Raw genomic sequence first — 22,716 nt, 5'->3', positions numbered from 1 at the left:
GAAGATGCCAGCTCCTCTTGTGGAGCAGGCAGCTCCCAAAATTTCTGCTAGAACAAGTTATAATAAGGATTTAGCTAATGTAGGTGAGGACAAATGGAAAAAACCCCAATATCCCTGCGCTAAGATTTAACTCCTGCAGGGATTCTGAGGGATAATTCTGATACCACTCCTTAACAGTGGAATTTTAAGCTGAACAAAAGTGGACACTCCAACTCATTTAAGAGCTGAAGTTTGACAATATCTCATTTAATTTGTTGCATAAGCATGGCTCTGTATTTCCATCTACATTCAAAAGAATTCCATCTTCATTCAAAAGAATATAAATTAGTGAAGCTGCTATGGGTCTACTTTGATTTGGGGGTTGGAAGAAAATAATCTTTTGAAGTTCCTTCCAACCTAAACCACTGTATGATTTTATGATTTCTCTACCATATCATTTCCAAACAAAGCTGAATAAAATCCATGAAAACACAGGCATCCTGAGCTATATTTGCATTTGTCATCAGGTCTATCAAAATGTGTCAGCTGGGGATGTTTAGGGTTTGCCTTTTAAAAAATTTTGTATTTATTTCAGCTCTAAGAATAATTAATTTTGCAGTATAAGGAAAATAATTATGCTGCTGTTTAGCCTATGCTTTAACTGGAAACAGTTTCAAAACATGAGTTACAAAGTTCATATTTAAAAAACTCCAAAGCAATGCTGTTTCTAATTTCTGAAGAACCTAACTTTAAACTGGAATATTTTTTGTTTAGCAGTCATCTTCATCAATAACCAAGCAAAAATTCACATTAAGTCAAACTTTTCAATTCAGGTCAATTAATGCAGGACAAATCTGATTGAGCAGAAGATCCATTTCACTGAACTGCACACATAAATGCAAATAAAAGCAATGCAAACTGCACATCAAGCAATGGAAGCTTTCAAACAGGTGACCTCAGCACACTGCCAGGTTTAATACACAATAAAAAGCACAACAAAGCTCCAGAAATCCTCATATTTTGACTGGAGGCTTCAATTTGAAAGGGGGGAGTGGGCAGAGCTCTTTTTAGAGCCACTCAGGAAATCTCTGAACACTTGAACTGATGACATTTGCAACCAGTAAATGTGAATGTCCTGTAACATGGAAATGTCCACTGAATTGTGGCCAAGCTCTGTGTCTGCTCAGAAGATTTTTCTCCTGGTTTGTACAAGAGGCAGCTCACACAGCCTCACTTCTCATCCCTAGGTAGCAGAAAATCAACAATTTCTGCCTTAATGGGTCTGAAACACAACATTAGAGCTGTCTTGGACCAACACCCCTCCTAAGACCAACACTTCAATTTTAGGTGTTTTTCCTAACACGAGCCTGCATTTTCCTTCCCTGCACTCCCTGCATGTGCAGCTCCCTTGTGCCTTTATTTAGCTGCTGGCTGGCTCCTGAGAGGCAGCAGCTCTTTGATCCTGGCAGCAAATGTCACAGAGTGCCCGAGGGCCATGGCTGCCTGACAACACCGCCCTGTCCTGCTGCAGGGACAAGCATCAGATGGCACTGGAGAAGGGGAAGGAGGGTTTAAAGTCACCTGCTTGCTCAGAACTCCACAGCATGGCTGCAGGGATAAGTTGATTTTACTGCCTGGTTAGTGCTGGGAATGTGTCTGCAAAATTACAGCTGAGCTTAAAAAAAATAATAAAAAAAGGAGGGGAAAAAAAAGATGTCCCTTCTTGAAGCATTCATTTTTGTACCACTGCCCAAATCTAATACTGCTTTAACACTGCAAAGACAATGTTCTAGCAAAGCATCTGATTTAATTTCTGTACCTGTCAGAGCTCTACTTATTAATCCTTCCAAAATTTTGTTCTCTTTGAATTCTTATTCTGTTAGTAGCTACAGTCACTCTTGGGAAAGGTTTTATTCCAGGTCAGAGCACAGCCAGAACATGTTTCATGTTCAAATAATTCCTAGTGGAGCAGCTACAGCCACCTAACAGAATTTGGCAGGTATGTAAAAAAGAAAAGTAGTTTGGAAATCAGCATTTTCTGATTTACATTTGAGGTTTTTCTATTCCTAGACTTGCAGAAATACAAATCACATGCATGTCCATGCCTGCCTGCATACACAGCATGCATGAGCCACACCAGAAATCACAGGTAAGCAATAAAGAGGAATTTCCAACAGTTCCCAACCCCAAGGAAAGCTGTTGGAAGAGGGAAGATGTGCCCAGTCCCTGGCACTGGTGCACTGCAGCACAGACAGGGGGGTTCCTACAGGAGGATTTGGAATGCTGGGCTACGTGAGAAGGAAGGGAAAGAAGATAAAGAATGGCATCTTGGGGAATATCCAGGTCTTTAAAAGCTACCAAATATCTCAAACAAGAGGGTTGGGTCATTATCTCCACACATCAGCACTGCTGCTTGCTGGGAAACTCTGCAATGATGAAGTATTGTAAACAGCAAAGGAGATCAGGAAAAAAAAAAGTGTTTTCAGCTTTACAAAGCCTAAGCCTTCATCCTTGTAAAAAAACCAGCAGCTTTTTGACCAAAAACGGTTAAAACTAATTAAATTAAAAGCTTCAGTTTGAAGGACTCGGGTTTTTTTCTTCCTTTTATTTAGCTTTGAAAAATAATTCAGATGCCAAACGGCATTCCAAGTTTAATGCGGGGAAGATAAACAGAAATATTGAGGCTCATAAAGCAGCAGCTGATACCAAGAGCATCATCTCAAACAAGTGCAGGGATGAGCAAGTCAGTGTGCTCTGTTTTCTTAATGTGACTTATTTCAAATAAATTATGCAGTTTCCAACTGTTCTTTTCAACTGGAATATAGAGGAAAATGAGAGGAAAAGGTTTTTGTAATTGTGTCTCACATAATGATGATGAATCACCTTTTGCCTCTATTAAAATAAATAATTTTCAGACTACCTCATGTGTTTTCAACATGCTAAAAATCCAGAAGAAACCCAGATAAAACCCAAACTCTTCTTTCAGTCCCTGTAGAAGACATGCAGTTCACTCCACCTCTGGGGATACAACATTACAGACAGAACATAAAATCCTTTTGTTAACATGCAACACAAAACAGACCTGTTAGACTGCAACATAAAATGAATCAAAGCAAAAGTCATGAAAATTATTAAAAGAAAAAGGGATAAAAATACATACACTTGGTATAGGCATGACCTGCATCTGGTCACCCTGGGGAAAAAGAAAAAAAAATCACTGTAAGGGTAATGGCTTTTAAAGGGTAGAACAAAGGTCTGGAGCAGTAAATGTAGCACTCAAACATTTTAAACCAAAAGTTCCAAGTATTCAAGAAACCAGGGTAAAAAAAAATAAAAATAGGATTTTGCATTTTAGTTGCTGAAATGATCTGTTAGTACACTGGCATTTGTGATTTTTAGGAGACTGGACTGATAAAACCCATGCTATGATTAATAAGAGATGACAATAAGAAAGTACCTGTATTTACTGGAACCTTTTCAGCTTTAAGATCTACTAATGGGTGTATTTGTCAAATTGCACTGCAGCAAGAGGCTGAGCCAGAGCCTGGCAGAACCCCACTCCTTGAACCCACCTTCATTTGAGACAACTGACTTAAAAATCAGCATTTTCACTCAGGCAACAGCAGAATGTCTGAGAAGGACATGATGATGTTAAATTAACCCAAGGAATTCCATTTTTTCCATCCAGCAGTGCCAGTGCTGCTCCCATGGTCTCACTTTTGCACCACCCTTGGGAGAAGGCAGGAAATTCTTGGCCAACCTGATCCTTCCTTCTCATCCTTGGACATGCAGAAACAAGGACAGCTCCAAAATGGACAAAGCCTGGCTCAAATGGGCAATTCTCACTCAAACTCTCACTCAAATATATAAGACATTTTTTAAGCTAGAATTCTATTTTCTCAAACTCTCACTCCAATATCTAAGAGATTTCTGAAGCCAGAATTCTATTTTCTGATGTAATCCTTCAAAACCAACTTTATTTTCTGGTGGGCACAGCACATAAAGAAAAGGAAGCTGATCCTTCTAGCATAGATGTTGCTTGGGTTTGGTTTTATTCTTTAATATTTGGGCAACACAGGCTCTGATCTCCAGCAGAGAAATATTGCAAGGGCTGTTTTCAATTCTAGAACAGCCTTTTCCAGCTGAAGAAACCTCCTGCTTATTTGTTTTCAAGTCTACCAGTGTTGACACATCACTGACAAACAGAAATAATTCTTTATTATTTTTAAAGTGCTCTTTTTTAGTGTTGCTCAGCAGAAATTTTTTTACTGAAGTTTGCCCAAAATCCTGAGAAGCTGAAGGAACAACTACCATGAACTATCAAAAACTTGGCACTAGTAAAAAGTACCTGATTTCTAGAAAAAACACACACAAAAAAGTTGGTGAGAATACAAGTTTTCCTCAGGGTAACAGCAATAAGAATAGGAAAAAAAAAAGACAATTCAATATATTAATGTCCTGTTAGTGGAACTGACTTTCATGGGAACCTAAAACCAAAGTTGCATTACTGTTTGCCGAATTTCTCTCAAAGAATTTCTTAAATTAAAAAAAAAAAAAAAAAAAAGGGGGAAACAAGCAAATTTCTTAAGAGGAACCCTGGGAATACCTATGCAAAAATCAAAACAGTAGTAAGAGAGATGAGAACAGGAAAAACAAGCAGAAAGAAGTGCAAGAGTCTGCTGGGAAAGCAAAAGTGTTCATGAACAGGCAAATGCTTCTTAAAAACAAGCCTGCTCTGGGAAACTTCTTACAAGCTCCTGCCTCATTTCCTAGTGCCTTGGAACAGGAAGGGAAATGGGTCAAACAGCAGAGTTTGAAAGATGACAGATGACTGCATTTGTTGAAGGCTTTCCACGAGCTGCTGATGTTGGTAACAGAACAAAGCTGTTCCTAGAATGCCAAGATTTCCCTATTGTGTCCCTAAGACAACCCAGGAACTGATTTGTCCCCAGCCATTGAATACAGGGTTTTTTTAATGGGTTTTATTTTTTCCATGCTATATACAGATGGAACGATAAATCCATTCTTTTCCTTTAGCTGCATAATTTTTAGTTTGAAATAACAATTTCCAGCACTGTGTTCCTCACTTACACTGCCTATGGTCATGTGTGGCCTCGATGAGCAACAAGTGACAGGCCACAATATTTTGCTTTTTTTCAGAGTCTGTATTGAAAGATAAGGAGCTATTTTCACTTTAGAGAAGAAGCTGACCAATGTAACAGATTCATCCTATTAGTTTCTTTAGCACAAGGCTTGCTCTAGACCATGACAGGTTCTTTTACAACAGTAGTACAGTTATTATTTGACACTTAAGTGATTTGACAAACTCTCAAGCTGTCTCTTAATAAAGAAGGTCAGAATGAGTGGGCAAAGAGAGGAACCCCATCACTCTGTGCAGCTCCTGAAAGGTGCCTGTGCTCAGCTGGGGCTGGGCTCTGTCTGCAGCAGCACTGACACAGCCAGAGCACACAGCCTCGAGCTGCGCCAAGGGAAATACAGGTTGGATAGCAGGGAAAAATGATAAAAGAGTGATAAAGTTCTGGAATGGCTGCCCGGGGAGGTGGTGCAGTCCCCATCCCTGGGTGTGTTTAACAAAGCCTGGATGTGGCACTGGGTGCCAGGGTTTGGTTGAGCTGTTGGGGCTGGGCTGGATTCGATGGTCTTGAAGGTCTCCTCCAACCTGGTCATTCTGGGAATCTTTGAATAGGTATGGAGAGGAGATCTTGTTTTCTGAACACCTTCCACACCACATCTTGATGGTGACCAACAGAACCAAACACGTGGAATTTTCCTGCTCTGATCAGCCAAGGGTAAGCAGGAGACAAAGCACAATGATTTACATCAATCTCAATCATCTTCCTCCACATGGAGAGGGATTCCCACCTCTGCTCAGCATCCTGTCATTAATGATGTCCCCAACACAGAGCCCACACTCCTGCTGCTCCTCGAGGTCTCCAGCATGAAGCAGATGCTATTGTGACCTCAAGAACGTGCTCCCTCCAAGCTGTTTCCTCATTTTGCTGGGCCACATTCATGAGGGACTGAGAGAAGATCCTTTTCCCTGTGCTGTGCTATAAACAGAGATCCCTGAAGCAGAGGAGAGTGTTGGAGACACGACCACAGAGCATCTACACAGCTCGCCAACATCACCTGGGAGATGATGGCAGCATGCAGTGGGGAGGAGGAGCCACAGCTTTTGGAGTGAGGTGGAAATTCAGTGACAGGAATTCACCTGGGAGGTGATGGCATCATGCAGTGGGGAGGAGGAGCCACAGCTTTTGGAGTGAGGTGGAAATTCAGTGACAGGAAAAGCAGAGGGAGCAGCTGCTGCCCCCAGAAAAATCCTCCCCTTAGTTCTGTCTTCTTCCCTGGTGCATGTGGATCAAGAGCTTCTCCTCTAACCCAGCAAGCGTAAAAATCCCTTTCCTCATTCATGTTTCACCTCATTAACTGGAGCCATCTGCCTGATCTGGATCTTGCTGTGAAACAAAAGCAAGGTTGACTCCAGTGGAAGTGGGCTGGGGGTGAAATGGAAAGTGCCCACAGACATGTGAGGGCTCCCTCACCCACCAGGACTGAAAGCAAAGGGAAAAAAAGAGTTTGTATCTTGCTTTTCTCACCTTTGTCTATGTGGACTCCCTCTCCCTTCAAGTCTGAATAAATGAAATCTGTATCCACAAACACCTCAAAACTCAAGTAACAAACTTACCCAGAAGAAAAAACTTATATGCAGAAAATACAAAAACTGAGTCAAGTTGCTAACTGAAGAATGGAAACTGAGATTTGAATTTATCTCAAAGAAAACAAAACATAAGTTTTATTTTCTCTCTCCCAACACTCTGAAGAAAAATAAAACAAAACAAACCAGTGGCTGGAAGGTGTTGGGGAGCTGCCTGATGCAGAAGCAGAAGGGGCAGGAAAATATTATAAAGGAGTTCATGAGGTTGAATATTTTGTGTTCCCAGTGACACATCTGGCTCAGCATCTGAGCTGCAGGCAGGCTGATATACCCACAGATATCACCTCTCACAGTGCATCTTCTGCTCTGCTGGAGAGCTGCTGCATTTGAAGGAAAACAAATATGCCACAGTTTCAGTAAATACAAGTTATTATTGAAAAAAATGTTGTATTGAAACTTCAGAGACGGAATGGACCATTCATTACCAGTACTAGAGTCACACTTGAACAAGCAGCTGCTCTGTGAGTAGAAGGTTTAAAAGAGAACTCAATACTTTGAAGAAGTTTTTGGGCTTTTTTTCCCCACTTAGAGAATAGAATTCAGCACTGAAAGTAACTGTTTAATCAAAACCTTGCTCAATTTGGTGTTTCTTCCAACCCCATGAAGAAGTGACAGACACTTGACATGTCAAGCACCATCAAGTCACATCATGAAGCCCTGATTAATCTGAAGCACTGATTTCATTTTTTCTACTAGAGCCAAATAAGAATTGTCTCACACATCACAATTATTCTGAACAAAATTTCAGTGCTGTGTTTTCAACTACTTTATAAAATATCCTTCTCCCCCACTTTCCCTCCTTTTGAACAGGGCAGCATTTAAAAAAATCAAGATTCCTAATTAGAAGAAAGTTGGCTTATCACATCAGCTTCAGAATGTGCCAGAAGCAACAGAGAACTCTGAATTCCAGTGAAACCAGCAGAAGTTTCCCCCATTCTTCCCTTCCTCTGAAGTCTTTACCATCAGTTTTCATGTACCAACTCCACTGAACAGCAAAGACATGAGGGAAGTACCTCCAAGCCATTTTGCACTCATTTCTAGTGGTAAGTGCTTGACATTATTGTGCAATTTTCCTTGTCCATTTTTTAAAGAAAGGGTCACAACACATGAACTGACTGGGGCCAGCCAGAAGTGAACAGTGATGTGATAAATAATTAATAACACACAGAAGAGAGAGCAGATATAACCAAGTGACCATCTGAGCAGCAGCTTAACAGAATTTCAACAATTCCTACCTGGCAGTGAAACTAATGCAAAAAAAAAGAGATTTAATGAAACAGCAGAGGAATTTAAGCAGTGGGTTGTCAGGTTTCATTTTCTTTCCTGAGAGGCAATTTTGTCATTCCTGGACATTTCATTTCACCAATTTAGAATCCAAGGCCCAGTGGTGCCTCCCCCACTTTTCTTATTTCTGAATCTAGACAAGATGCTCAGTGTAACTCCACCAAATTCAAGCAGCCTGCACAGCTCTGAAACAGCTCTCCTGGTAAAAATCACCAGTCCAACAGTGTAACAATATTCAAACATATTCAAAAGTCTTCAGTGCTCTTTTGATTTCCTTAGAGGATTTTCCTACTTACACTGTGTTAGCACTCAAAATAAAAACAGTATAAACATATATAGAGATTAATCTTTAATACAGCATCTAAAATAGCAATGTCACTGACTTTTTACCTGAAGAACCACCTGAAAGTTGAGCTATACTGATTTCTTCTAAAAAGATATGAGTATCTGAGTGCCTTTCATTCAGTTGAAGAAAGCACTCTTCAATTAAATTCTCTTCAATATATTCTTTGAATTATATTTTGTCTTGCACATTTTGATCTGGTCATTTTAGGAATGCTGTGATTTTGTCCTGGCCTTGTGTACAAGTATTGTACAGCTCCAGAACTGCTCAGTGAGGCAGCACAGAGTGAGAATGAAAACTTGTGTGGACACCCATGCAACCTCTCAAGGCATAGGACATATTTAGAAAGTAATTGTTTTGCAAAATGCAATCTGGACACTACTGACTCCAGACCATTCTGATTCACGTTATTCTACAGAAAAAACAAACTTGCTTTTATGTTTTAGTTTCTACTGAAGTCCCATTTTCTCTCAGCTGTAGTTTTGCCAGTAGCCTCAATTCTTTTTGCTTTCAATTCCCCAGCAGAGTGGAAAGGAAATTTTAGTAGCTTCCCATCCCTTTTTTTTTCCCCTCAGATGAATGTGTGCATACATGTTACACACTCCTCAGCTTTCCCTTCAGCACATCCAGGCTAGATTTCCCTCCTTTCACTCCAAATGTACCTTGGCTAGCAGGAGAAGTCTAAAAATACATGTACAATCCCTCCTCTTGGCAGGATTTTCAGGGCATTTTACCTCTGTGAGAGCAGTTTCAGCAGGAACTGGTACAGTTCAGGCTTTACCTCCACACAGAAATCTCCATCACTTTCATCTGCTCTCCCTCCCTCTCTCCCACCAAAGAGTTCCTTGTTCTTTCCCCTGAACTTTTCAGAATTCAAACACAACCAGCAGAATTCAAACCAGAATAAAATGGACTGGACAAGGGAAGGAAGGAATCAGCTGCATCAGACATGAAAAACAGAAGGATAAAAAACTGAGAGACATCTCCATTTCTGCCATAATTCTCCACCATGGATTCACCTGGATTTGCAATCTCAGAGTCCTGGAAACTGCATGGAAAACTTGGCATTATTTGCCAGATTGAACTGAAATTCTTCAGACAATAGCACAAATGCTCTCAGTGTTATCAGATTTATAAAGAAGAAATGTGTGTTGCACTGTTTGTATTCTATCTGTATTTGCATCTAAAATCCCCATCCATTCATTTAACTCATTAAACACAACTTAGTAACTTGGGAAAATAAGGCCAAAAGCTGCTAGCCCTGGCCTCAGCATGTACTGAATGTAAGTGGACTACTTAGGAAAAAAAGGTCTAAATAATTATGGTCCTTTTGATTTGTTTTTATGTCACTGAAAATCCTTTAAAATGATGTTCAGAAGGTTCCACTATGTTGCAGTGGAACACATTTTAACTTTCCTTTAATCAGAAAAAGGAACCAAAGCTGGGGACAACTCAGCAGTTGAAATTTTACGAGAAGTCTCCATTTTTTTAGTGTCTTACTCAGGTTTTAAATGTTGGTTGTTTACAGAAAGTAAAGTGCCAACACCCACGACAAAAATATTAATTTTATATCACAGATGAATAGACAGTATTAGCAATCCACCATCAAACCAGCAATTTTTTTTCCTGTATCTCACAAGGGAAATCTGTCAGGACAAACCTTTGGAAGCAGAATTAATCCTTGCTTACAAACCACCCACATGACAGCAAAATAAGACAAAATCCTGACCTTCTGAAGTCCTCCATTCTCCTCCACCAAAGGAGGCAGAGCACTGGTGCTGTTGGTGGATGGTGGCTCGACATTGTAGTCACGAAAGCAGCAGAATAAGGTGCTAAAGATACTTCGACTCCTCTGCTTCTTCAAGCTGATATTACATTGGGACACTGGGGGGAAAAAACACAACAGAAAAATAAATTCATGTGGTACAGACCTGGTTTTCCAGATCACAACAACTGAATGGAAGAGGTAAGGTTTCTATACACAGAAATCTTTATCAAGTCTTAGGATTACTGAGGTTTTCCAGTCATTATATTGGGATAATAGGGGGAAAAATCACGCAGGAGAAAAATAAATTCATGTGGTACAGATCTGGTTTTCCAGATCACAACAACTGAATTGAAGATGTAAGGTTGCTATACCCAGAAATATTTATCAAGTCTTAAGATTACTGAGATTTTCCAGTCATTATATTGGGACAATGGGGGAAAAAAATCACACAACAGAAAAATAAATTCAGGTGGTACAGACCTGGTTTTCCAGATCACAACAACTGAACTGAAGATGTAGGGTTTCTATACCCAGAAATCTTTATCAAGTCTTAGGATTACTGAGATTTTCCAGATATTACACTGGGATATTGGGAAAAAAAGCCCCACATAGCAGAAAAATAAATTCATGTGGTACAGATCTGGTTGTCCAGATTACAGCAACTGAATTGAAGATGCAAGGTTTCTATACACAGAAATATTTATCAAGTTTAAAGATTACTGAGATTTTCCAGTCATTACATTGGGACAATGGGAAAATGGGAAAAAAACCTCCACACAGCAGAAAAATAAATTCATGTGGTACAGATCTGGCTTTCCAGATTACAACAACTGAATTGTAAGATTCAATTGTTGTAATTGAAGATGTAAGTTTTCTATACACAGAAATCTTTATCAAGTCTGAAGACTACTGAGATTTTCCAGTCATTACACTGGGACAATGGGGGAAAAAATCACAAAGCAGAAAAATAAATTCATGTGGTACAGATTTGGTTTTCCAGATTACAACTGAATTGTAATATTCAATTGTTGTAATTGAAGATGTAAGGTTTCTATACACAGAAATCTTTCTCAAGTCTTAAGATTACTGAGATTTCCCAGCAGATTGAGACTGCTCTTCTTCTTTTTTAACACATTTTTCCCTTGCCAGACTCGTACTGTGACATCCTGGAACTCTGCATAATCACACTGAGACAACACAAAGAGTTTTCCCAGTAACATCCAAGGTGGATACTGCAATTACACAAAATAACTCACTGCCAAAATCCATCTCTGGACAGAGGAAGCAAAGAGATCTAAAAAGCAGAGATGCACTAAATGCCTCCTGTAGTGTTTCTACACAACTACACCATCATGGGTGGAACATTTACAAGTCCTGTAAGGGTCAGGAAAATCTCTGAGATGCTTCTGAGTTTCCTCTTTTTGACAGCATTGCTGGAGGACAGAAGACACAACACAGAGGCTACAACAACAAGGGTGGTTCTCAAGAAACAGGAGCCCTGGCCTTGACTTTCAACTTGCTTACTGGTCTACCAGGATGAAAATAACCCTTAAGTGGTAAAAAATTACATGCAGCTGAATGAAAGCAAGTGTAGATCTTTAAAGAATGAATACTGTAGTTGAAAGCAATAGTTGAGAGAAAAGAAATGCACCTAAGACATCTACGGATTCCCCTAAGGAAAAAAAACCTCCTGAATACACATTAAAATAAAAGAGTTGGAGAAAATTTTTAGGATGTTTTAAATAATACTTGATTTGTTCACCAAATGTTTTAATGATCTATTATCATGCTTGTAGATAATGCTTATTTAGAAGTATTTCTTTCCTGCTTTGGGTAGGAAATCAACCCCCTCCCCATCCAAAAATTAGAGGGTAGGTGAAATTTTTAATAAGTGCCATCATTTCCATATTTGCCAAAATACTTTTCCACTTCAGGGCAGTGAGCACTGCCCAGGTTCAGTCATTAATTGCTATAAGAGCAAAGCGTACCAATATAAAAAACTAAATGGGTTTTACAGACTCTCACCAATTTCAAAAGTGCTCTGATAACAGGATGAAGTCAGAACTATGCAGAGATTTGTGTGCTTAAGGAAGTGTTTCATTACTTTAAAAAACATCTGTAAATTGAAACCAACCCAGCACCACTTATCAATATTCCAGTTAAACAGAAAACACATGAAGAACTCTGCCGGGTTTTGTCTGTTTGGGTGACCTGGAAAGGCCCAGGGGTGGCCTTGGACAGCCCGCGCTTCAAAGGACGAGAAGAGGCTTCAGGTTTTTTCTCGGTCTCGGTGTTTATTAATTGTTTATCTAAAAGATTTTCTCTCAGCCTGACAGAGGTCTGCACAGCAGCCAGCCATGAGCACACTGAGAGCCCCCGGGGCGGTCACCTATCTTTATACTCAAAATTACGTATACAATATTTATCAATTTTCCCCAATACCTTTTACCCTTATTAACCGGTGCACTTCTAGTAATAACCAATCCCAAAGTGCCAACATCACCACAGAAGATGGAGGCCAAGAAGAAGAAGAAGAAGAACAGGACACGCCCCAATTCCTCCATCTTACTTCTTTAGACCCCCCTGTACAGAAATCCTAAACCCTGTGTTTCACTCTCTAATTAACTTATCCCTTCACCATTTACCCCAGTGAAATCCTCCCATCCTCATACAGGTGTCGTCTCCTGTGTAGGATCAAAGTCCAGCCACCAGACACTTCTGGCAACATTCCAGGACTCCCGAGCCCCCCAAGGGTGGTCTTGGTGCCTCTGCACCTCAGTCCTGAGGTGCTGAGATCCCACAGAACTCTGGCCACCGGTGCTACAAGTTACAGTCAAAGGCTAATTCTCCAATTCTCAAAATGTCATATTCTGTTTGCAACAACAACACTGGTTTAGAAATGCCCAAAGGATACCTGGGCAGTTGGGAAGGACATTTTCAAAGCACTCAGAGAAAATGGTATTGCAGCACAAGCAAGGTAGGTGCAATATAATCCTGGCAAGGAGAACTCCTTTCCGCCATTAAAAATTGAAATATGCTGAAATTAGAACAGGAGGAACAATGCTCTGTGTCCTGCTGCCTACAGCTACTGCCACAGAAACCTTGCTAATAATTTCTGCTTTGTTTTCAGCCTCTGCTTAAAAATATGAGGGCAAATTATCTCATTTGAGTGCAGGTATCAATTACAGCAGGGTGCTTAAATTCCTAACTCACAACAGATCAATGGGAACACCAAAACCACTCCAGAACTAATACTTGTATCATGTCTACTTACTATAGAAAGAGACAGTAAATTGTTTAAATAAACATTCAAAAATCTCTAGACAAAAAATGCTGATTGGTCCAAACCTTCTAAGAATACTTGGATAGAATAATACATTTGAAATCTGGCCACTCCCTTCACTTAGTGAAACATTTTACTAGGAATAAAATCCTTCATTTTGGTTTTTAGTCTTGACAATTCTGCCATTCATAACACAGTGCTGTTTCAAACAGGTCTTTGCACTAATTTCAATGTTATTTAATAAGCTATTATAGAAGCTTTACAGTGACTTAACAAATGATAATTTTGGATGCAGCAAGGAAAAGAAGTTTTCAGGTTTTATGTGCTGTGTTACATTAAAATACAAGTACTGCACACACAGAAAATGTTTGCACCCATATCTCATTTTTAGCTACTCTGACAGTGTTGTGCATCATGGAAAATAGTTCCTCCCTCCTCAGTTACCCTGAGCCACCTGCAATCTGTGTGCTGCTGACTGGATTTCTTCTCCTTGAAGCAGTGACAGCATAAATATAACAACTACAAAGGTGCAAAGAAGCACTGATGTTGAATTACCAACATAAATTTAGGCATTCTGGAGCAAGAGAAAAAGAGAAGAGAAAAAACAGGTGAGGAGAAAACTTGGCATTCCTTAAAAAGTTCATAGGTGAGAGCAGATACTGACAATAATGGAAGGGTGAACTGAGTTATCCAAACTGCAGGTCTGAGCAGCATCCAGCATATGGAGTTTAAAAAAACAGAATTAAGATTTTCTTTTCTCCCTCCTCCATCTGTCAGAAGTCACAAGCTCAGTTTCTGGAGCTGATTTCCTCCCCAGACACTGTGAACCATCACTACCCCAGCACTGTGAGCACCGAGGACACCTCAGTGACGTTTTCCTTCTCAAACCCTGCACATGGAACACGTCAACACCATGGCCCAAAAAAACCCAGGCAGAGCAACCCCAGAGCATGAAAATGTGTTATCTGTGGAAGCAGAGAAGGCTGAGAGCAGCAGGTGCCTGCAGGAGGGCTGAGGAAGGATCAGGGTGAGCTGGAGCTGCTCTCCCCTCCCACCACCCCAGGTTCACTGCAAGTGCACTTCAAGGACCTGAACATACCAAATGTGTGTGTGCAAAAACCCTCAACAAATTCCCTTTTCATGGCTTTGTCCCATCACTTTTCACACCAACACCAACTTTTAGAGCCCAAAGTATCACATGAACAAGAGTTCAGCTGCTTCAGAACTCTGAGCATCCTTGTTTCTTACCTTTCTGCAGGCCCTAATTGGTATTTCTGAAGCAGGAAGCACACACAATATCCAGGATGAAAGAAAGAAATTCCACCTTGAATTTATACACCCACACAATGCTTTGTTCTCTTGCTTTTCTCTAATAATTCTTAATATCTTACTTGAGGTTTACAACAAGTGAGCACTGGGCTAATGTGATTTTTCAGATCTGATTATAACACCAAGACCTCTTCATTAGAAGGGATTTCAGGCATCACTGAAAATATAAATCAAGAATTCTCATATCTTTCCATGCAGAAAATGTCACGTGTATCTACATTTAATTCCATCTGCTGTTTTAGAGGCCAGTCATTCAAAGTCATGATGCCTTCCTACAACTTTTCCCAGTTAAATTTTAAATACAGATGCCCATATAAACACACGCATCTATTTACATGCACCAACAAATGCATACCCTTCTCCCTCACTCATTTTTAGCACTTTATTTCCTTTTCCATGTGGTGTAAGGCCACACTGAAGAGGAGAGTGCACAGATCCAGCACTGCTTCACTCCTGGGGGTCTGCAAGAGCCTTTAGTGAAATACTTGGCCAAATTACCTGAATTTGTAAAATATTATTTACAGCAGGGTCAGAAACAGCACAATCTAGAAGGGAAGTAACTCTGGTGCAGACTGGCCCCAATTTAGGGTCTCACCTGTAGTTTCCAGATGATATTTCTAAAAACAAGCTTCACTATCTAGGACCCCTGTGCCACCCATGGTCTGAGGGCATGTTAATCCCTGAATTGTCTGGAATCCAAGAACAGTCCCAAAATTGTTCTTATGGAAGTCTTCTGGCAAGTCTTAACAACCCCACAGCACTGCTAAGGCAGGAGAGGGGCCCAAGGAAAAAGATAAAGGCAGTTTTTAAAATAAATTACTGCAATCACATAAGCTTAAATGGGAGGTATGGAGCCATACTGGGGGGGTTTCCAAGAGAACAGGGAGAAAAAGGCCATAACAAACCCCAGGTTTTAACACACACAGTATAATAACTCAAATGTTAGAACAGAAATTAATACAAGAGGTGCTGACAGAAATAATCTACAGCATCTTCTCCCAGCTCCTTTCATACCCAGGAAAGAGGAGGCAGAAGGGCTGTGCTGCTCTCCCACCAGCAGCAGCACAAGTTACACAGCCAAGGAAAAGATTCTCCTCTCATGCACTGTACTCTAAAAAAGTTTACTTGAGGGCTTCCCCCATCAGATTTTGCTGTGGTGGTGTGAAATGACAAAAGCAGATTCTTGTGCAGCCACAGCACCACAAGGAGCCACCTCGGGATGAGCGGCAGGCTCTGAGCCCACCCTCTGCAGCCAGGAGCGAGCTAATTACTGCTGAATCTGTCCTAATTAAATGAATGCAACATCCAGTTCTTCCAAATAATATCAGCTGGGGAATGAGGAGACTTCTCTGCTTACAGATGAACTCAGTAAATGCAATAAAATGGAACATCTGGGTATGGTGAGCTCTCACCATCAGTTTGTTTATAACACAGGATGGAAAGAGGAGAGTCAGAATTAAGTGATATTAAACAAAGCCTTTCTTCAAAGAAAGCAATTTTAAAACCTAAACATGATTAGAAATGCCTAATTTCTCCAACTTTTGAAGAGGCTGTATCTGATTTTCTCAGAAAGAAATTTTATATCCCACATGCCTCAAGATAGAAACAGTTAAATAGAAAATCATCAACTTGCTGATACAGCTCCTCTTTTTGTGGTGTGACCAGGACAGGAATTGTTTTACAACACCTGGTGCCAAATCTGCATGTGATGCTCTCATAACTTTGGTTTTAAAATGCCATTTGTAGTTTATCATTGAAAGGTTCCATCTCCTGTGTAAACTTTGCAGCAAAAACAGCAATAAAAGCAATAAAAGCACTGTCACATACCTGAAACAACCACCCACAACTGGTTCAACCTTCAAGCATGTAAAGCCCAAGCAAATTGCTCTGCTGAAATTCAGCATGTGATACCCCAGAATTACATTAATTTCAACTGAAACTGGCAATCTTTCTCCCCCCAGCAGCACAATTAATTAAAAGTAAGGTTTTGGGTTTTCCACTGAAATTATTACTTTGAAGGGAGAGATCCCAGACTAGTTTAGTGAAATAAAAAAATCTTTCCAAAACATTTGACTCGCCCTCTCCACCAACCTGTTTCCCAGGCATTCCATGAGTAGTTTGCTCTGGATGAAGCTGATGGGCAAAGAATAAAACCTGAATACATAAGGAAGGTGAGGACATGAGGGAAAAATGACTAAGAAACTCATTTTTATTTTTGAGAGAATTTCTTTAGGTCAGTGCCCTTGGATCTGCAAAAAAATGTCAACATGATTTAGGAGCTTTTAGGGAATTTTAGGGAAAAACTGAGTATTACTCTTAGTAAATGATTCCATGATGCTTTGGAAAACAAGTTTATGAGCTGCACCTGTATGCTAGGATGAAACAGCTACACAAGAACTGCTTTTCCTATAACTTATACTTCTATTAATAACTCTAACAGTGGATATCAGAAACTACAGTTTCACTTCCATACCTCCCAAAGTCATCTAACATAAAATTTCACATAATACCTAGCACAAAAATCATCAGGATGGATGTCAATTCATCCATCAATTCAGCTAAAGCTGTATGAAGAAAAAAGAACTCTACCTAACCAAACAAAGCTTTGGAAATGTTTTTGTTGCAGCAGCTGAAAGCTAAAAAACTCCCCTTATTTCACCCTACATAAATGATTTATTACAGCCCTCAAATCTGAGTAGATTAAATATCTGCTGTTGGTTATTGGATGCTCATATTTTAAGGATCAAAGGTAGTGAAACTCTGAAGTCACTTTTAAAAGACACGACTGAGAACTCAGCACTGCTGTCTCTGGAAGGGCTCTGATGCTTCATGAAATGCAGCCAGTAAATGTTCAAAACACCAACTGCACCCAGAAGCCTCTTAAACGACAAGGAGGGATAAGAAACCATGAAAAGGCTCAAAACAGCACAAGAACCTGATGGATCTCAAGGCAAATTCCAAAACCTTTTAAAGCTGCTGCTGCACTTCAGCCTTCATACTGTGGTTTGGCTGGACACATATATATGATGGTATAACCTTCATATTTGTGTCAGCTTCTCATGTAAGCCATGATTTAAACATCTTTTGCAGTATTCCACGAGTGAGGAGAGCTGCTACTAGGCAAGATCATGTAAAAATAAATTCATCTGTCAGAGCCCAACTCTGCATTTGTTCAGCCCCAAGACTGAAGGCAGATCCACAGCTTCAGGGGTATCCACGTTTCAGAGAGAAGCTCAAAAGTTAAATACTGCTTTAAGAACCCAATTAACCTGCTGAACCATGTTCTGAGCAAAATACCTTCAAATTCAAATTAAACAGGGCAGATTTTGGCTGCCTCCTCCCCTGCTCCAGTGCTGAGAGGGCTACACTGAGACCACTTCCAATTCTGAGCAGCAGCACATGTAGATCTGTATCTCCAAAGGACTCAAAAGTAGGGCTCCTGTAATCTAGGAAGGAGCTAATTAACAAGCAGCACTTTCATTCTTGTGCCTGTATTGCTTGCCACTGAAACAGCCACTGGGATCAGAAGATGGATGAGGATACAAAGGAGGAGCCAGGAGATGCTCAGCTCTAGTAAATCCCTCAGCAAGAAGAACCAGGGAGCTGCTGCACCTGTGCCTTTGACATAAACACCTGAACAGTTCTTAAAAAGGAGCTGAATGTGCCCATCCAGCCTTGCCTGTGCTCTGCTTGGAGCAGCCAGGAGGGATGTGCCCCATCCTTCAAGCATTACCTGTGCACAATTCCTTTTTACACAGGGCTGAAAAACTACTGGACACACTAAAAAAGGTGCTACAAGGATACACAACAACTTTTAATGCACACATAAAATCTTTTCCTACTATTTGCTTTTCTTTGAGAAGAGTGATAGCACTTCATAGCTCCCAGAGCAGCCTGTGAACACACGTGCTCAAAATACACATATGCTTGAAGAAAATAAGTAAATGATTAAATAAAGTAAGTAAATAAGTAGCCACGCCCCACAATCATCAGCTGACAGTCTGAAACATGTACAAAAGACCAGAACCATTTAAGAAAAAAAAAAAAAGGATGAAAATTAAAAGAAATAATTTGGGTCACTCATCTGACACTACACTCCTTTCACACTACACTCAAGGCCAGGTTTGCAGCACGGGAGTTCAGTGCTAGCTGGCAAAAGTGATTTGACTCCAAGCTTTTTGCCTTGAAATCTTTCACTCCTGGAGTGAAATTCATGTAGTGTAAAAGTGATGCCTTAAAGCAGTTTAAGGGCCAAGTAAAACACAGCAAATAATGAGAAAGTCGCTGCAGTGCCACAGGATTGCCATGGTTTGTAACTGGGTGGTAAACCAAGCTAAATGAAGTATGCAAGCAATGCTGGGGAGATGTATTATGATACAAAATAAACAGAACTTTCTGCAGGGGCATTATGGAGCCATTTCCCTGTCCCTGTAGCACTTCAAGTGTTTTGTCTCAGCCCAATAATTTATAAACGTTACAAAGCAACAGCCACACACTGATCCATTTACAGCACCAGCACACCGTGACTGCTCCCTTTAAAAATGGTAGTTTTTCTGAAAAACAAAGCATTTGGGCCTCTGTGGTGTTTCTGTGCAGCCTGAGCAAGCTTGGAGCTGCTGGATCTGGATGTTTTCCCAGCGCTGGGGTTTGGAGCGGCAGTTGAACAGGAAATACTGCACAGTCTGTGCATGCATTACATTCCTGTCCCGCCCCGAGCAGCCAACAAACAAACCTTTCTTCTAGTAAAAGAGAGAGAGAAAAAATACACTGCACAAAGTTCACCAGCAGATGTGGCCTGTGAATCCAACCCAGCCTTTTCTGCTGATAAAAAGAATTCGATTTATTTGCAATGTTGGTGTAACGTCACGGTTTGGTGGAGCTGGATCAGCAAAGACCTGGCAGCTTTAAAGCTGCAAAATCTGCACTGCTGAGGTTCCCTGAGCTGCTGCACCCACAGCAGAGGCTTTCTCTTGGGGAGGGTTTGCCAAATATAAGCAGCAGCTTCCAATAAAAAGGATTGTTTTATTTCCATTTTACTCAGCACTTAAGTTTGTTTTCCACCATCAACCACGCACAGCAACCAGATCAGATGTTTGCGTATCTCAACTCGAATCACTCCAAGGTTGGCTTGTTTGAAAAAAATATTCTGGAAAATATTTAATACTGATTTGTTAAATACTTGGGAAGGAAGACAAAGGAGAAACAAACAAATGGGAACAGGAGCAGCACACGGGGTCAAAATGGCCGGATCTCAGCGTTGGTCAGTCAGGGCTGAGCCCCTCTGGCATGGGGAGAGGATCCGAGTGGGAACGCAGGGAAGGGAATGTAAACAAGCACGTGTTTGTAGAGCAGAAATATGTCCAGCATCCGCTCTGCTCCAGCCTCTGCTGACGTGGGACACGCTGGGAAAGGCAGGGGAGAACAATTTGCTCCATCCCCAGCAGCTCAAACCCGGGGAAAAGCAGGAACAGGCGAGAAACAGGCGGCACCCGGAGCCGTCACACAGCCCAGGCAGTCACTGCTGCCCACACATTAATGGAACTCACAGCTGGCAGCATCATGATAGTAAAAAAAGTCTTAGAACCAATGCTGATTGAACAAGGAAAAGGGACAAACAAATTTTTCTTTAGGTTGTTTGGGAGAGTATTTCCTTATTGCGAACAGGTATGAACGGACAGAAGGACGGACACACACACACCCTCTGCAGCCCCAGGTCACATTTTCCTGAAGAAATTATGCCATGAAATTAGTGTGAAGTTACTGAAGAGCTGCAAAAACCTCTTTTTTCTGTGCTCCTCACCTAGCCACACAGCTTTTACCCAATCACTGATTTTTCAAGACAAAGAGAGATCCAAACCTAAAAAACATTGCTGGATATGGGACTTATAACCAGCTCATTTCCTCATCAGATCGGTTCAGTTTAATAAACTGGGCTTTATAAGGGTTTTAATGGGGTTTTCTTTACCCCCAGTGACCAAATTCAGAGCCTGGGGTTGTGAAATTAAGCAGAGCTTCTTCCTGCCTCCTGCCACACTCAGGTTGATTTAAATTGAAGTGACAGTTTTAGTTCTTTTGACTTGAAAAGTGTAAGACAAGTGGTTCACCAAACACAAAGGTCAAAGAAATTCCTCTACTCTCTCCCCCCAAAAAATATCATTACACCTCCAACCAAAGCCTTATCAAAACCTTATCAAATTCGTCTGAGGAGAATAAGCTTAATTTAATTTTCCTAAATATAGCCCAAAGATGTTCCCATAGAGACAGCAACATTCTATATGGTACTTTTTGCAGCAAATACTTCAGCAAGACATCAAATCCAAAGCATTAGTCTATTTTTGCAAGCTTTCTCCCCTCTTTCCTAGGAACAGCTCTTTCTCTAACAAATTCATCTTGCAAAAGTATGTTAAGGGTCTCTGCAAAGAAAAGTTTTGTTTCTCCATTTTGCCTTATGAATTTTTCATACTCTCCTGGGGATATTTTTGGGCCAGGCTACAAGTCTAATTCCTGCCAGGGAAATTCACTCATCCACAGTTTGCTCCCCAAAAGACACATCCCTAATAGCAAAATATCAAACTGGGACATCTTTTCTGCACTTCCTTTGACTTCTCTTTCTAAGCCCCATTTATTTTTCCCAACCCACTGGTATTTTGTGGATATTGAGTGCAGGTCTCATAAAACATTCACCCTGTGAGAAAATACACATCTAAAATGATGCTGCTTCTGGTGACATGTTCTACAGAACCAAAGGCATTTATATCATGTAAGTTCTGAAAAGATTCTTAATGGAGCAGGGAACAATGTGTGACCATGTATGAAACATTTACCTTGTGTTTTGGAAGAAAAACAGAGGTGGCTTAGCTTCGAAAAGACACTGATTTAAACAGAGATGCAGATTTATTTGGTGTCATTTCCCCATTCCCCCATGCCCCTCCTCAGATTTCTCTGTATTATGAAACCCAGATACAAAGGAATAAAGAGGAATCCCACTCCCTTGGAAGAGGAAACTTTCTCTGAATCACTGTATTATCTGTGCTTCAGTCATTAATAGAATCTGAAAGCAACAGCTGTTTCTAACAACTAAAAATGCTCTTAAAATCCATTTACAGGCACCATACAGCAAGGATAACTTAGCAGGTTACTTGAATCCAGCCCTTCTGGGAGCAAAATAAAAACATCAGGTTTTGATTATAAACTTATTTGTTGCAGGGATTTCTCAATAAGAGGTCTGGGTTACACTGGAGTGTATCTGCTGGGACAAAATCTCACTTGGAGAAATTGTTGCCAAGGTAATTTCTTCTCCAGCTTTTAGCTTTTATTTTACCCTATCTTGGATTACTCTTAATAAATTCTTTTTTAAAGATAATTATAATATTTATAGACATGTAATACAAATGCCTATTACAGAGAGAAAAATGTAATTTTATTTGCTGCCTTCTTCTTCAAGCTGTTGAATCCACCCTCACCAGTGAAGCTGGAAAGGATTTTGATCAATTTACGTTTTCAGTAAAACCTACACATCTTCTGTAACTATTTTAGATCTAAAGTAATTACAATATCAACCACTGTGGGTTTTCAGTTCAATTGAAGTGTCACCTGCAGAACAGCAGCTCTGCCAGGTATCTCTGACAAAAAATTGAAGCTGTAACAGAGCATCTATTGTTACCCACTAAGTAAAGAAGTAAGGAAAAATCCCCCACAGAAGCACATTCCAAAGGCTCATTAATAATTTGCTAAAATATCTCACATTGCCCTGGTGCTGCATCTCTCCCTTCACTTTTCAAACTCCTTTTTTTTTATTTATTTTATATTAACTGTGTTTTCAACTGATTCCAAGAAATAAGCTGGAAAATATTCAACCCTAGCTCTTCTGACCTTGTACTTTGGAGTCATGAGTATTTTATCCATTCAGCATTCCCAGACCATTAAAAGCAGCACATTCCCACCTGGAAATATGATATTTAGAAAGCTAAAACTAGATTAAGAATGAAACA

At 40.3% G+C, this 22,716-nt stretch overlaps 1 protein-coding gene across 3 annotated transcripts in view; it reads right to left on the bottom strand.

Moving 5' to 3' along the window:
• The window catches only part of CTDSPL (CTD small phosphatase like), an 83,899-nt gene that overhangs the window by 25,273 nt on the left and 35,910 nt on the right, over positions 1-22,716 (bottom strand). For 2 of the 3 annotated variants that reach the window (XM_058806863.1, XM_058806871.1), the window contains exons 2-3: positions 10,075-10,229; positions 3,140-3,172 (exon numbers count right to left, since the gene is read on the bottom strand). In XM_058806863.1, the coding sequence (XP_058662846.1) occupies positions 3,140-3,172; positions 10,075-10,229 (188 nt within the window). The remainder of the gene's footprint in view (positions 1-3,139; positions 3,173-10,074; positions 10,230-22,716) is intronic. The other variant, XM_058806881.1, reaches the window with a different exon arrangement.

The sequence above is a fragment of the Ammospiza caudacuta genome, chromosome 1 (genome assembly GCF_027887145.1).
Source record: "Ammospiza caudacuta isolate bAmmCau1 chromosome 1, bAmmCau1.pri, whole genome shotgun sequence".
Classification (NCBI taxonomy): domain Eukaryota; kingdom Metazoa; phylum Chordata; class Aves; order Passeriformes; family Passerellidae; genus Ammospiza; species Ammospiza caudacuta.
The sequence above is the reverse complement of the archived record's forward strand: the minus strand, read 5'-3'. Positions and strand labels throughout refer to the sequence as shown.